Consider the following 16,780-nt stretch of genomic DNA (forward strand, 5'->3'; position numbering starts at 1 on the left):
TGAGCAGTCATATGATGTCATGTCTGGTTACAAAAGATGCTATGTCATGACCGTGGCAGCGCTGCATGGGCTTTATGGCACGTACTGTAGCTTAGGCGTAGCAAAAACCCTTAAAAAATTAAGTTGAGGCTGCCGTGGTTCATCTTTCAAAAGGCGATGGGGTTCCAGTGCACTGCTGGCCAGTGCAGCGGGCTTTGGCGCTCTCATTGCACAACAGCGACACCTCTGGCCAGTCGGGGGCCTGCAGTCTGATGGGAGCAGCGACTCCTGGATCGCTTGCCTCCGACGCGGCCGGTGGTACCCCAGCGCTGGAGCGGCTCACGCCGACGCATTTTTGAGGGGGGAGCGCGTTCTCGACCGCACCGTCCCAAAACGACGGAGGACTCCGGAGGGGTTGGGACGGGACTGGGAACGTGACCGATGGGGGCTAAACCTCAGCTGGCTGGAAAAAAAAAGGAGTGGGTTCCCTGCCAGTTCACAGATGCCCCCATTATCGGGTCCAGTGGTCCATATCAGGCGAGGAAGCTCAGACACCTTGCCCTGCTTCACCCGGCTGCCATTGTACGGCCACATAAAGGGAGACGGGTTCCTTTTCACAGGCCTGGATTAGGAATTAGCCGCCACTCTGCCAGCTGCCCTAGATCACATTCAGGAAGTGGTCTCCCCTGTAGCCTGCATGCACAAAGGGCTGTATCCAATGTCACACTCCAGGACAAGGCATGCCAGGGCATCTCTATAACAGCGCTTATCTATAAGTTCCTGCAGTCTCAGGACCCATGAAATTTCGGTGCAGGCAGAATCCGAGTGTTACTCGGGAATACCCGATCGCAGACATGGACCGGGAGCGTGCAGAAGTTTCCGGAAATACACGTGCTGACACGGGGAAGCCTTTCACCGACACACCCCAAATTTCACTGAAATTCAACAGGATGGATAGGTTACAGAATGCATCAGGTCCCCCTGTCCGTATCTTGACCTCAGCCACTGCGAGCTAAGAGGCAGAGCTGATCTCAGATCAGGGTCCGTGTTCATAAAGCGTCTCAGGGCAGGAGTGCAGATTCAGGATCAGTTTCCCCTGCCCGTGTCCGAACCTCACCCACTCTGAGCTGAAAGGCAGAACTGACCCAGGGTCAGTGCATCTGCTCTGTGACGCTTCATAAAAACAGTACACACATACACGCACATACACACACACGCACGCACACACTTACACATGTACACACACACATGCATGCATGCACGCACACACACATACACACACGCACACGCGCATGCATGCATGCACTCACACACACACAGACACAGACGTACCGTACAGAGCCTTAGCGCTGATCTTGTTGGATTTGCCCACTCCACTGCAAGGAGGAGAAGAAGCAAGATTACAGCAGTGATCCTTTATCACTCCCCCTAGGACACAGGTGTGTGTGTGCATGCATGCGTGTGTGTGTGGGTGTGCGTGTGTGTGTGAGCCTGTGTGCGTGCGTGCTTGTGTGTGTGTGCATGGATGTGCGTGTGGGTATGTGTGTGTGTGTGTGAGTGTGTGCTTAAGTGCATGTGCGTACGTGTGTGTGTGTGTGTGTAAGTGTGGGTGTGCGTGTGTTTATGTGTTCTTGCGTGCGTGCGTGCATGTGTGTGTGCATGTGAGTGTGGGTGTGTGTTTGTGTTTGTGCGTGCGTCTCTGTGTTTCTGAGGGTGGGAGAGAGAGACTCACTTGCCATGCTTCATTGGGTTCCCCTGCAGATTCATGATGAAGGCATTCACCTGGCAGAGATAGAGAGAGAGAGATCAGTTGAATATCTGTACATACGTGCACACATCACTGTAGCCTACATCTAGAGAAAAGAAAACAGTGAAGACCATCTCATCTCCACTGTTTCTTGAGCAGAGCAAATGTTCTTCACCTCTATCTTCCCAGTTCTTCCATCTCTATGCTTGCCTTTCACTGTGTAATGCCGTCTTTACATGGCTATGTCGGTTAAGAATGGCTGATCGAAGCCGGGGAAAATGAAACAATGACCTGTTTACACTGAAGTTCTTTCATCGCCTTTTACCCGGTGTTTGCTCTGTACACAGCTCAGAAGAACTGACAGATGATTCCATAAGTATCCAAATAAGACACCATCACCCCAGCATAGCCAGCGGCAGATTTTAATTAGTGAGGGAATTTTTGTTCCTAGATGGGAATGCTATGTGTGAAGTTCAAGTTACATTTAACCTGTGTTTAGAATTTTTATCTAAAACTAACCACCTAAACCAATCGGACATTGTTGCGTGGAAATAACGTTTCCTAGACAATTTGCAGGCTTACCTGCACGTTTTAGCATCAGTGACCAACAATATAAAGAAACTGAACACAATCAAGTGGACAACATAGCCTATAAGATATCAAACACGCATGATCATCGGTCCGCAGTGTGAGTAGCCTAAATGACACGGCATCAAAGCCAAATTGGCATAATTATTAGTTAAAAAATAAATAAATATCATAATTATTTATTTCTATGTCGGGACAATTATGTCCCCCTCTCCCAGAGTAACCACCTTTGTTCACACCGCAGATTTTACGAAGAGATTTTACGTTTACGTTTATTTCCCGTAACTGTTTCCCCAGGGATACAAATGAACTCACGTCGACAGCTGACAGCTCATGGAATGTTTACGTCGTGCGTTACCCTGGCAATTCACAAACATTTATCCAAATTTTCTTTAGTCTATGCAGATCAAATACCAGGTCAGGGCGGGGTCTTTTTACTAGGTGTAGTGGGTCAGAACGGGGAAACCTCCTTTTTCTCCTGCTTGACGTCTTCACACAGACATCAAGACTAGGCTAATCTATGTAACAATGGTTTTGGTTATCTTTTTCATAGACTATGTGTTGGTATTTTGTCAGCCATCGCCCTGTCCTTGGACTACTGACTTCTTTCCACACAGAGCAATTTGCCCGTAGGACACACGTATTTACGAGTATATATTCCCTCATTTTAAAATTGATATTTTGAGGATTTGAGTATAGCCGATGACTATTTTGCAATCTGAACAGTACTACAGAAAAGCCAGAAAAAAAATTAAATTACACAAGGCACACATCACAATATTTTGCCTACTTTCGTTTTCAATTTTTGCGAAGGTTTGACTAAGCGCAGCACAGCCGCTGCGAGTGAAATGCTGGAACAAGGGCGAGTGAGTGTAAGATTGGTCCTCGGCGTGCCTGTCTCACACTCAATGCGCGATAACTGAGCACTAGCGCAAACAACTGCTCACTGGGATTACGAAAGGGTCATTTCAAAACATGTTAATGTGCGATAAAAAGCGTGAAAATGAAAGCAGAAATCAGACCGTAATCATTTATAAAAATGAGTTTATGAGGGTCAATGTGAAAAGAAACACCTGCTTTCATATTTTTTCATTTTGCTTTAACATTTTCGTTTAACCCCTGAAAGAAAAAAAAATACAAGTAAAAATCTTCCATATCTTGAAACGGGCTCACATACACATCCAAAAATGTAGGTATTAAGTATACTGTTAAATTGGTGGGATGAAACATGAAACCTGGGGATTGCACTTATTTACCAAGATGACATATCACCAGTCCAGTGGTGGCACCATGGCAACAACTTTCAAAATATTTGGCCATTCAGCACATGAAATACATGTACCATGATTACTTGATGCATTTAAAACATGCTTTTGTTACATTTAGCATTCTGAATGAGGGAAAGATGTGCAGTTTGTTTCTGAAGTAGCTGAAGTAGCTTTTTATCTTAGAAGAAGTAGCGTGCATGCTACGCTAACATGGTACATGTATTACTCTATCTGTGCCATTCTAGTTGGCAGTCAGCCCATTTAAAAAGGGCTTCATACCGGCAAAGCTGGTTCTCGTTCTCTCGTTGGATATATTTTCACTTGTTCTCTGACTGTATGTGACTACAGCTTCCATTTCGCTCGTGGGCAAAGTCCGTCTTTGCATTTGAAAACCAGCTGGTGTGATTACATTGAGTGGAAGAAGCAAAATAGGCCCTTTGTTGTGTCGATTGTGTAACATCAGAAAATGGTGCTGGAATACTGATTTAATGACTGACTGGTGGAATGAGACTGATTGATTGATCGATTGAATAATTGGGAAAAGATATTGACTGACTGACTGATCTATTGAAATGGCTGAATGAAAACTGAATGATTGATTGGCTGAAGACTGAATGATTGATTGGCTGAAGGCTGAGGACTGATTGGCTGAATGAAGGCACACACACTGTTCTCCCCTCTCCCTTGTCCATCTAAATCAATATCAATATTTATAAGAGGGCCATACCAGACCTGTTACTTTCCAAATGTCTTCACAGCACTCTTATTCCAACCGCATTACACAAATCACTTCTAAATAGCTTTACTGATGTTTCAGCCAAATACACAGACACACACACACACACACACACACAGACACACACACACACACATGCACACATGCTCACACATGCACACACACTCTCACACACATACACACACATGCACACGCGGGCACACACGCAGACACACACACATGAACACACACGCACGCCTGCATGCACACACGCACACACGCACAGAACACATACCAGTGATGAATCACACAGACACACACACACAGAACACATACTAGTGGGGAATCACATACACACACATACACGCACACACACACACATGCACGCACACACGCACATACAGACAGAACACATACCAGTGGTGAATCACACACACACACACACACAGAACACATACCAGTGGGGAATCACATACACACACATACACGCACGCACACACACACATGCACACACGCACAGAACACATACCAGTGGTGAATCACAGAACACACCTCCTAACACACTTTCAGCCCTCTTTCTCGCCAGAACCACCCAGACCAAACTGGCAGCCATTCCACATTCCTCTGCGACACTAATATTCCACACCTGTGTTTAGGCCCACTGGAATCGGAAAAATCACTGCGCTCATAACTTAAATTACAAAGACGAAACTCATGACAAAAAAACAAATGCAGAAAATGTCTACGATCCAATAATCTAGACGCGTTTCCAAAAAAAGAAACGCCTTATTGCAACACAGATATAAAATGCAGGTTAGGTATATCACTGAACAGTTGAGGCCAAAAATGTACGTGCACCTAGGCTAAAGATGTTTAAACTCAGTTTTTCCCAACTCCGCACATTTCATGTTACCATACATTTCTTTTGGCAAGTCAATTAAGGCATCTTCTTTGTTCACATTAGAGGTAATTTTAAAACAATCGATTAGAGACAGTTTTATCTCAGCTTTAATTCACTATATCAGAATTCCAGTGGGTCAAAAGGTTACATATGTCTCTTTAAACAGTCTGGAAGATTCCAGAAATTGATGTAATGACTTTTTAGAAGCTTCTGATTGGCAAATTGTCACAATTATGAGTTAATTGGCACCTGTGGCTGTATTTAAGGGCCTACCTTTAAAGCCACTGCCTTTTTGCCCTTGATACCATGGTAAAATCTAAGCATCTCAGCAAAGAAAAATTTGTGGACCTCCACAAGTCCGGTTCCTCGATAGGAGCACTTTCCAAACAACTGAAGGTACCATGAGCGTCTGTACAAACAATTGTATGCAAATATAAAAATCTTTAGACCACACAGACACTGCATAGTTCAGGAAGGAGGCACAAATGAACTCCCAGGGCTGAATGAACTTTTGTCTGAAAGGTTCAGCTTAACCCCAAGACATCAACAAAGGAACTGGTGAAGGAGTTGGAGGCATCAGGTACCAAAGTATCTACATCCACTATTAAGAGAATCCTATATCACCATGGCCTGGGAGGCTGTCACCCCTACTCCAAGACCAGCATAAAAAAGTCAGAATGAAGTTTGCAGGTGATCACCAGAATGAAGACCTAGCCATTTGGAGGAGTGTTCTCTGGTCAGATTAAACAAAAATTGAGCTGTTTGGCCATAATGATCAGCGCTATGTATGAAGGAAAAAGGGTGAGGCTTTTAATCCGAAGAACACCATCCCAACTGTGAAGCATGGAGGTGGCAGCATCGTGTTGTGTGGGTGTTTCGCTGGAAAAGGGACTGGTGCACTTCATAAAATAGATGGCATCATGAGGAAGGAGGATTATCTGCTACTGGGTCTTCCTGCAGGACAATGGTCCTAAGGATACCTCCAAAGTTCTAACAAAATGGCTTAAAGAAAACAAAGTGAAAGTACTGGAGTGGCCATCACAAAGCCCTGACCTGAAACCCATAGAAAATGTGTGGACTGAACTGAAAAAGCGTGTTCGAGCTAGGAGGCTCACAAACCTGACTGAGTTAGACCAGTTCTGTAAGGAGGAAAAGGCAAAAATTCCAGCAAATTATTGTGACAAGCTTGTGGAAGGCTACCCCAAGCGTTTGATTCAAGTTAAGCAATTAAGGCAATTAAGGCAATGCCTCCAAATACTAACAAAAGTGTATGTAAACCTTCGACCCACTGAAAATCTGATATAGTATATAAAAGCTGAAATAAATCTGTCTCTTAGCTATTATTGTGAAATGACCTCTTATGGAAATAAAGCAGATACCCTGAACGACTTCACAGAGGAAATGCATGGTAACATGAAATGTGTGGAGTGAGAAACTTCAAAAGTTTGAGTGTCTTTAGCCTAGGTGTATGTAAACTTTTGGCCTGAACTGTACTTATTTTATTGTTCAGATTATTTGATTTCCAACCTGGTAGTGAAAAACGGTGTCGGCTTCAATAGCAATGTACTGGCAACGAAATAAAGGACACACTCGAGTAAATACGTATAAAGTAAATTGAAATGAGGTGCTCCTATGCAGGCGCGGTTCCTGAGTTAAGTCATTACAATCCCAGCATGCTCACAACTACGTATAAAAATGCATTATTTTTGCTGCCAATGGCCAGAAGAAGAGATTGCATTGTCTGAAATGGGGTGGTTGGGACGTGTTTGGCGGTGACTAAGACTGCCAAACCTGCTGTTGTTTCACAAGGAACAGTGACTAAGGGTGATGTTGGCATTGGGGTGCGAGCAGAAGACCTCATCGATCCAGGGTCAACCGTGATCGACAGCGCATTCTCCTTAATCGTGACCGTTTGCGCTTTGGTTGGAGATGCAAGACAAAACGAACAAGCAACTCTACATCATCTGACAGAAAATTAAATTTTAACTAGTTAAAATGGCAATTCTTGATATCGGAAATTCTATTTTAACTAGTCAGATTTAAAACGTTTTTCTCAGTCAATTCAATGGGAGTTGGAATTTCACCTAGGTAAAATGCCAATTCTGATATCAGAAAATCAATTACTGATATCAACAATATAATTTCAACTACTTAAAATACCTATTTCTGATATCATGAATTCAATTTTAAAATTGGAATTCTTGTTATCAGGAATTCAGTTTTAATTAGTTAAAATTTGATTTTTTGATATCAATAATAGAATTTCAACTAGTTTTAATTAGAATGTCCAATTTCTACTAGTTAAAATACAATTCTTGATATCAAGAATTCCTATTTTAACTAGTTAAAATTCAATTCTTGATATCAAAAATGAAAGGTCCCATCGAAATGAATGGGGAAAACGCTTGAATTATAACTAGTTACAATTGAATTTCTGATATCAAGAATTTGCATTAACTAGTTAGAATTGTATTTGCGATATCCTCTAGAAATGAATTAAAGCTAAACGGCTTGCCATATAACTGTGACATACTGTCAGTTGGTAGGTGGACAAAAATGAACTGGTACTTGTAATTACAAAGTATTAATCTTTTTGGAGAAACAAGTTTTTCGTGACATGATATTGAATAGTTCTGGATAAATATTTACAACAACAACGGCAAAACTGCAATACGCTCAACACATGCACTGCATTAGACCTGACTGACACCAATTTTGATCCTCACGCCTGTTTAAACCGTGAGACATTAACCTCTCGCCGTGACAGTGACATCACAAACCAAGCACATTCTAGGCGAGCTGAGAGCGGGACTGGCTGTTTGATTGGGAAAGCCTCGCTTCAATTGACGGTGTGCACGATTAAATTAGATTTCCTCTTTCCGTGTTTATGTTTCACTCAGTGCTTTGTTCGCAATTGTTTATGACGTGCTGGCGGTCGGTCAGGTTTCGGGAGAAGACGCCGTGAGCTACTGGTGTCGCGCGCTGTTACCAGCGGTGCACGCGCTCGGACACAGGTGCACAGATACACGCACTGGCTCATCGCAGCAGCTTTGCGCTGATCCCTTCAAATGTCCTACAATTCATCTACTTTCAAAATTAACAATCATGCTATGCACTGTAGCCTAGCTAATTAGCCAAAGGGCTACTTTGCCTTGGTAGTCTCAAATTAGACACTATTACAGACCGCCTCATTTAAATTCTGTAAGTTACTTGAGCCTGTAATGGCATGTTGCCTGTTTTATTAAACATTATCTGATGTATGGTAGCATATAACTTATTGATTATTATGTACTAAATTAGTGCAACTTCACCATGGTGCAAAGATAATATGCTTGTATTTGTGTAAAGGTTACAAGCTTCTAAACAAATTGTATAGGAGCAATAATTGTGAATATTACATTGTGTGCATGTGCGTACGTGTGTGCACAACTGATTGGTCGGGAGTGTCACTATGAAGACACACCCCAGTGATGATGTTATTCTGTTTGTGGCAGTTGCCACAGCTGAAAAAGTGCTTCAAAGTGAAACGCTGTGGGTGACCGTTTGCAAATTACGCAGGAATGATCTAGAAAAGTGAACATAGCAAATAAAGGACAAGTAAAGGCTTGAAAACAAAGTTGTTTCCTAAACTGCGTCTAAATCCGTAACTAATCAACACTGGAAAAAATGTACACACGATTGATTTGCGGGTTGGCATTAACAAAACATATTGTACACAAATTGGCCAGCTTTGAAGGGTGATAGGGCAACTTGGGTACTATAGTGGCGGGTCCTACATTGTTTACAGGAATGGTGCAAATGAAGGCTTTGAGTAAACAGTCTCTTCTGGTATCCGATGGGATCCATTATTCTGGATATCACCGCACCAATGCAAATATAATCCACAATGTGAGTGTGCAATGTAATAACGCAGACGGTGCATGAACAACATTGCCAGTGTGCTTCTGTTTGCTTCTGGTGTCACTGTGAGTGTTCTGATCAAAATATGCTGCTCAAACAAGTCAGCACACACCTCCCAAACCAGGGAACGCATTGCCCCATGCCAGTTAAACCTGGGCTGGTGTCACACGGAGCTGCCTTCCCCAATTCAACATGCAGAACCTTGATTGGCTGTGGGCCAGGATCCTTTAATGCAAATCAGAAAGCAGCAGCCTCCACCAGATATAAACAAATCAAAGCAACCAGCACAATGTTGTCTTCTTGTCCACTGCAGGGCAGGAAAACAGTTAAGAAACTAGGCTTCAAACTCCTTGCAGAGTACTTTAAAAAAAAAATGTTTTTTTCAAAATTCTAAGCCAGTGATCTAGAACTCCACTACTTTCAGTTACCAGTTGTGATTGTTACATCAGCCGTAGAATGTTCAGTTCCGAACATTCTAATCGCATATTTGTGATCTTACACCTTAAAGGGTTAAATCAAAGGTTGCAGGCTTAATTCCCAATTAGGGAACTGCTGTTGGTGCTCTTGAGCAAACCTGAACAGCATCAGCAGAATACCAGCAGCGCGAATGGCGTGTGAGTGCAGTTATATCAAAGCAATCAGTCACTCTCATTAAGAACATCTGCTAAATGACAAAATGTACTGTCAGCAAGGATAAGAGTTATGAATGATTAGTTTTTGTTTTTGCACTTAAAACAGCTGCTAGTTGGTAATACAAATGTATGCGTGTGACATTACATTACATTACATTACATTACAGGCATTTGGAGGTTTTCCAGAGCAGACGTCTAACAAAGTGTAACCATAACCAGGAACAAGTATGACGAAAACCCTAGAGAGAAGTACCGGTCCAAGTACAGGGAACAACCGCATAGTTCAACTTGGACCCTGATGGTTAAACTGATTAACACTAACAACGAGAACGGCAACAACGCAACAACATCACAGTTCAGTGTGTGTGTGTGTGTGACACTACGGTTTGTGTGAGTGTGTGCATGTGTGTGTGTGCGCGTGACAATATAGCAGTGTGTGTGTGTTCCATAGGTGTTGCCAGTCAGCCCCGTTCCTCAATGCAACTGCTAACGCAGGCGCTCAGACACACGCCTGCGTGCCGAATCACAGCGGCTTATTCATGCGTACGTTCACGACCCGTTTTATCTACATTCCTGCACATATGAGCAATGTCTGTGTCTCTCATGGAGGTCATGAGACCAACTCAATTAAATCCGACAGGCAGAATGTTCCACGCCACGCCCACCCGCCCAGGAATAGCTGAGCGACAGGCAGGCACGCCCAGCGCCAATGCACCCAGATCCTCACAGAGGACTGCAGAAATGACTGGGTTCCCAAAGCCGGTGCTGCACACACTGCTGACACTCTTCTCAATCCACCGGATCAATATCTGGATTTCCTGTTTTCAATGTACAGGGAATTTAAAAAAATGGAACCAATAGGGGTGAAGTCATTTCAAAGGGTGTAACCTCACTACCATGTGGTTACTGTCCATCCCATAAATTAAGATATTTATGGTTCACAACCCTGTTCCTGGAGATCTACCCTCCCATAGGTTTTCATTTCAGCCCAAATTTGACACACCTGACTCTACTAATTAGCAGGTGGATGAGATCTCTAGCCGTTGAACGAGCTGTGCTTTGTGAGGGTTGGAGTGAAACCCTACAGCACAATAGATCTGCAGGAATAGGGTGGGGAACCAGATTTATAGCAGTATATGACCATTTTATACATACATCAAGCATTTTTTTTGACATGGTGAATTATGGGATGTATTTTAACCCAACTCAGTGCATTATGGGATGCAACTTCCTTTGTGCCTCTCTTGCCTTGTAGTCTCGCCTCTGCATTTTGTCCCTAGCTCACCCGGGTGACTTCATCTTTTATTTACTCCCTGCACTGATCTCGAAATTACCGTGATTAAGAGTTTGACCGACGGGTTGTAAACAGAGTTCCTCTGGACGGGAGACGGGCTCGGCACAAACGGAGAAGTACCAGCCGGTTCATTTCTCCGCACCTTTGCCTGTTTCTCAGCCAGCGCTATGCTGCTGGATAGCATTGCAGTCACTCTGCCAGTGCAAAAGGTCACATGCAACTTTTCAAAGCCAGTTCACTCCCAGCAAATACTTTTCAAATACTAAAACAATGTTGGTATTTTACTGACATAAGGTGGGCAGAGTCTATCTTGGCAAGAAGCCGAAGGAATGTTAAGGATCCCTGTATGAACTAAAAGGCGTAAAATTGTCACTGGCTCTCCTGTAGTACTGTGTGCAGCCTGTAGAGTGCAAAATAGTCACTGGCTCTCCTGTAGTACTGTGTGGCCTGTAGGGTGTAAAATAGCCCCTGGGTCTGCTGTAGTACAGTTCGAACTCTAGGGTTTAAATAGCCACTGGCTCTCCTGTGGTTCTGTGTGGCCCGTAAGGTGTAATATAGTCACTGGCACTTCTGTAGTACTGTGTGCAGTCAGTAGGTTGCAAAATAGTCACTGGCTCTCCTGTAGTACTGTGTGTGGCCTGTAGGCTGTAAAATAGTCACTGGTTCTCCTGTAGTACTGTGTGTGGCATGTAGAATGTAAAATAGTCATTGGCTCTCCTGTAGTACTGTGTGCAGTCGGTAGGGTGTAAAATAGTCACCGGTTCTCCTGTAGTACTGTGTGTGGCATGTAGGGTTTAAATAGTCACTGCAGCCTTTACAGCAATCATCCCAACCGAGCGGTTGTCTTTGCCCTACACAACACAATCAAAAGCAAAAAGAATGCCTTAAAATTTGATTGGATGATCTAGACACTGTGAAACAAAAAAAAACCTATTTGTGGATTTGTCTTCAAATCATGCCGCGAGTTTTGTCTCAAAAATCCACAAATAAATGCAAGCGACAGGCGATGCACAAATGAGAACCGGCTACATCAGTGGATCAGTTATATTCATGTGTTTTTGAGACAATAACACCCGCATACACATTTGTGGTGGCCAGGCCTGCGTAACTCAGAGCTGTAAAGTGCCTTGAAACTATGACATGAAAATCACCACATGAACACTGTAAACTATTATTCAGTGGCTGTCTATGGGTAGTAAACAAAGAACACAGCTGGGTTACGGACGGGCCACCACCGTGTTTTAATTTGCACGTGTAAAATGCCAGGTCATGAGATAAGTGGCTTTGCGTAGCCTGTGCCACAATCGTCCTAAATACAAACGTGCCAAAAATAGTCAGCTAACACCGAATTAACATTGGATTGAAACACAGCAGAATCATTGCCCACGCGCTCACAGACTGAAGATCCACCTTTTCCAACAGTATCTTCGGACAGCTGTCACCACGCACGCGCTAACAATCCTGTCTTATGTAGCCTGATTATAATGGATTTTAATGGATTTAAGTTTTCTTTATTTTGGCTTGTTGTAAATGTTATAGTCTAATGTGAATATTTTGTCTTGAAGTAGGCTAACTCCGTTTAAGGTAGTTAAGTTACAAAACAATTTCTCTTATGCTCACTTATAAGTAGTCTATAATTTGCTGGGAGATGGCCAGCTCATAGCAAATTTGCCCAAAAATGACATACGTAAACTGGGTGGCTGCGCATATTGTTTGTGATAAGCGAAAACAACATTTGAAAACAGCGTACTTCCGACAGACAATTCCAGTGATGTGTAATTACGTAAAAGTTAATTACCAATGCTTCGCAAATCATTTAAAATATACACACATATATCTTACCTTCTACAGAATACACAGCGCTATCTCCTGTACGCAATTTTGTTGGTGAGCCTGTGTCTTTGTTGAGACAGACAAGACGCGTCAAGGTGCCATCCCAGTCTATAACAAAAGTATCCGCTTTCAAACGCCAGTCTGTGCTTTGCTCCAGGGGCTGGGAAATGCGTTCTCTCGGTGTCTGTTTGCCTGCTGCCTCCTTATCAATGCGATGCCGACGATTGTTAATTTCCCCTCCAATGTTTAAACACGTTAAACGAATTCATGTCAAATTGTAAATTTTGAGTCGAGCTCGTCGCAGTGGACTATCCGTGTCAAAACTCCCAGTCCTAGCTGATCCGGGCGGCAGCGCAAGTGCCTGTGGTAACTGAGTGACAGGTGAGTTCTCAGGTAACTTTACCCGCGACTCCAAGGGGAGGGGCTTTGTCATCGCAGTTTTACGTATTACTTGCTGAAGAGCAGCAGCAATACATCTCGGATTTAAGCGGCAAAGGTAATCTTGTCCTTTCCTCTAACGCGCCTACAAACCGTGAAAACGGTAAAATATTGCATGTATTTGAATTTCGCCTGTCCAAGGTGTTGGTGTTGATGCGCATGTCAGCATAGCGAGTGCAAAATAATCATAATAGCCTAGCAGTAACTGGGACATTGAACAGTCAAAATATTTAGTTGGTCGGAATTAAGGTCGTTGGCAACACAATGCTGATGACCAGTGAACTGTAGGCTATTTCCATTTTTTTTAAACACTGAATGTACATAACTAGCCACTCATAAACCCTGTCATTTTTCTTCGACAGACTCGAACAGAATTTTTAATGCGATTGAACAAACATTCAAACAAGTTTTGAAAACAAGAGTTTTCAAAACGTCAGAATTTGTTTAATAAATAGCGTTCTATTTATGTACAGGGGATCTGTGTTTATGATTTGGTGATGTGCACAATTAAAACGTTTTTATTCGGAAAATGTTATGGCTACGTTCAAATATTGTGTGGGAACTGTAAAAGTTATCTTATTTTCCGCAACGTCATTCAACTAAACTTGGTACTTTTACACAAGATTTGGCTGCTGTATGAACGTTTATTTATTTAAATTCCAGACTTTCTTACCTGACCTTACATTTCTTACCTATGCATTCGTTGCCATCGACACTGCTGTGCTCACGAGTATGATGCTGTTAAGGATTTATTTAAAAAAAACAGCTCAGACCGAGACACTGAGCAGTTTAACTGCGTAGCATTTAACACGCGGCAGATAGATACTGCAGAATCAACCAAAATTGATCAGGTCACCACTGCCGTGGCATGTTTTTGAGTTGCTGTAGGCTAGAGCTTGTGTCTGAACACAAAATCGATGCGTGCTAGAAAAGACAACATTGATTTTAGCCTCATATGTCGCTAAACGTTACGAGGATTAGGTAGCTGTTGCAGTCAGTTAATTAATTAATGGCGCGAGATGAATCACATTCAGCAGTCTTTAGTTTGCTGAATGAAGTTGTTCTGAGTAAAAAGTACCGTGTGAGTAGGTATTTCTGAAAGGTTGACACACCATGGACATTTACTGTGCAAATGCTGAGAACTCAGGACTGATCATTAACACCTGCACACAGTGCACGCAGACACAGTCTGTATGGGTAACCTATTTAGGGAGGTGCCATATGCAGAGACCTTTTCAGGAGCACATGCTCAAAGTGATAAAAGGGCACGCCAACCTAGCAAAACTGTTTTAGGACACCCAGTTGTCGTACAGAATATATTTTATCAAAATGAATGACGGCAACAATAATAATACAAATATTAATTTTTCATCAAATCAAAGGAGCACAAAAGTGCAGGTGTTTTAGCACCCGATTATGGATTATGGTGTTTTTCGGATCTAGCCTACTCCAGAATTATTCCAAAAATTCAAAATTATTTATTGAATTTTGCTCTGAACTTGGAGTTCCGATGTCTTTTATATCATATCCTCACTTACAAAGAAGGGAACTAACTGGGTTCGGCTGTCAATGTGGAAATCCATTTAACACCATCACATTCCGTTAACGGGAAAATCGTACAAATGTATACAATCAAATCAAAATATACGATGCCCTTCAGAAGTAGCATCCTCGGATAATATTAACAAAAAAAAACAGTGGATGGAATTCACTTTATTGTGTATCAAATGTTTTCTATGATCAGCAATATTAGAACATTGCATAAACATTTTGTGATACTAAAAGAAAAATATTTTACTAAAATAAATTTAAAGACATAACATTCGCACCCCTGTATTGCGTAGCCTAGGCCTACTCTGTGAACATTCCCTTTGCCAAGATAGCAGTACCGAGAACTCTCCTGTAATGTGTGACGAGTTTGGAGAACACACTGCTAGGGATGGGAGACGATTCCCATTTGCGGAATCTCTTCCGATCCACCAGAGTCCTGACGTGTAGACACCCCTCTTCAGTTTAGCCCACAGGTTTTCACAACGGGATTTAGGCAGTCTAATTCCGATTTTGGATTCTTGTTGACCCCGAGGTGCAAGTAATTGCAGCAATTTTCCAACTGAGAATCCCTGGAGAATATTTTGGCTGATGAATTATCCTGTGCGTGTAGTCAAGTTTGTGCCGTGCAACTTCGCAATTTCTTTCTTCAAAAAGTAATATTGTAAGTTCTATAAGGCACACAGCAAGAGAATGGAAGGGGAGAACGGTAAATCGAAGGCTAACTTGGATCAGCAAAAAAAGATATTGGAGGCTGACAGAGGAAGCCTTGAAAAGGAACTGGAAAGTATAACCAACCTGCTTCAGGAAGAGGAACGGACTCTACAGCAGTAGGTTTCAGGCCTTGAAAGGTCGTAGGCAACAAGACTTTTGAAAAAAAAAAAAAAAGTTTTTAGTGTTCTTTACACTCTACAATAATTTTAATTGTAATGATGAAAGTAAATACAATGAACCCACTGAGGGAACTCGAACTCGAACCATGTCGAAAACGGCATCTTTGCACCGTAATTCAAATATGCCAGTGGAGGTTATATTTGGTCATGGGATGGAGTCAAGCAAAGTACAGGAGTTAGTTGTCTTTTACAGCAGTTGTCCTTTTCATAGTTCAAATGAGTTGGTTTTGTTCAGCCATGGTTGAGCAGTTCAGTTACTGGCCCTCGCAACTTGGCATCCGTGAAATGTTTCATTCTCAGTCCCTGCTTGATTTGTCTGATGAGGGGTGAGGGACGGCCTGGTCTCAGAGGCCGCAGAGGACACTGAAAGCACCCTGCTCCTGTCAATCAATAGGAATTTCCAAAAAATGTTGGGCTGTAACTCCCCCCCCCCCGAAGTGTCTATTTAGTTAAAAAAAAATGTAATGACGACATCATCTTTTCTTTCTTTAAATTTCTAAAGTTAAAATCAGCATATTGTGGAATCTTAATCTTTACCTGCACTGTTCATCTGAGCTGTTGTGGCCCACAGGACTGTATGTGACACAAATGTGATAATAGATAAATTATTCCTTATCGGGAGGACCAATAATAAAGTTCCCTTTAAACAGCGTGTGTGTATTTATTATTATTACTATTGCTATTGTTATTATTATTATTATTATATGGTAATTCAAATTCATTTATTTCCATTATTTATGAGGCGAATACATGAAAAAAAACTTTTTTTTTTGTTGTTTATTTTTAAATACTTATTGCAGATTATTTGACAGATAAGACACTTTACACTTTTAGTGTATTTGACCCATCCTGGTTACTCAGGAGCAGTAGGCAGCCACAGTGCAGCGCCCTCCAGTTCTGAGGCCAGTGCCTTGGTCAAATTTCCGCAATTCTCCAACAGCAATACTTGTTGAAACATTTTCCATTTGAACCAACCTCCTCTCTGTGTGTCAGGGCAAAATACACTTGCATCCTCTTCCAGGCAGGTCCACCACAGTTCCAGTT

The 16,780-nt window shown here is 42.4% G+C and overlaps 1 protein-coding gene across 3 annotated transcripts in view; it reads right to left on the bottom strand.

The window, feature by feature from the left end:
- Positions 1-14,349, bottom strand: part of LOC135242033 (epidermal growth factor receptor kinase substrate 8-like protein 2) — a 34,043-nt gene extending 19,694 nt beyond the window's left edge. The window contains exons 1-3 of one of the 3 annotated variants that reach the window (XM_064312903.1): positions 13,988-14,349; positions 1,712-1,761; positions 1,312-1,355 (exon numbers count right to left, since the gene is read on the bottom strand). In XM_064312903.1, the coding sequence (XP_064168973.1) occupies positions 1,312-1,355; positions 1,712-1,746 (79 nt within the window). In that variant the 5' untranslated portion in view covers positions 1,747-1,761; positions 13,988-14,349. Of the gene's footprint in view, positions 1-1,311; positions 1,356-1,711; positions 1,762-11,782; positions 11,849-12,866; positions 13,271-13,987 lie in introns of those variants that run through there. The other 2 variants (XM_064312902.1, XM_064312905.1) reach the window with 2 other exon arrangements.
- Positions 14,350-16,780: the final 2,431 nt, after the last annotated feature.

This window comes from Anguilla rostrata, chromosome 16, assembly GCF_018555375.3.
Source record: "Anguilla rostrata isolate EN2019 chromosome 16, ASM1855537v3, whole genome shotgun sequence".
In the NCBI taxonomy this organism is placed as follows: domain Eukaryota; kingdom Metazoa; phylum Chordata; class Actinopteri; order Anguilliformes; family Anguillidae; genus Anguilla; species Anguilla rostrata.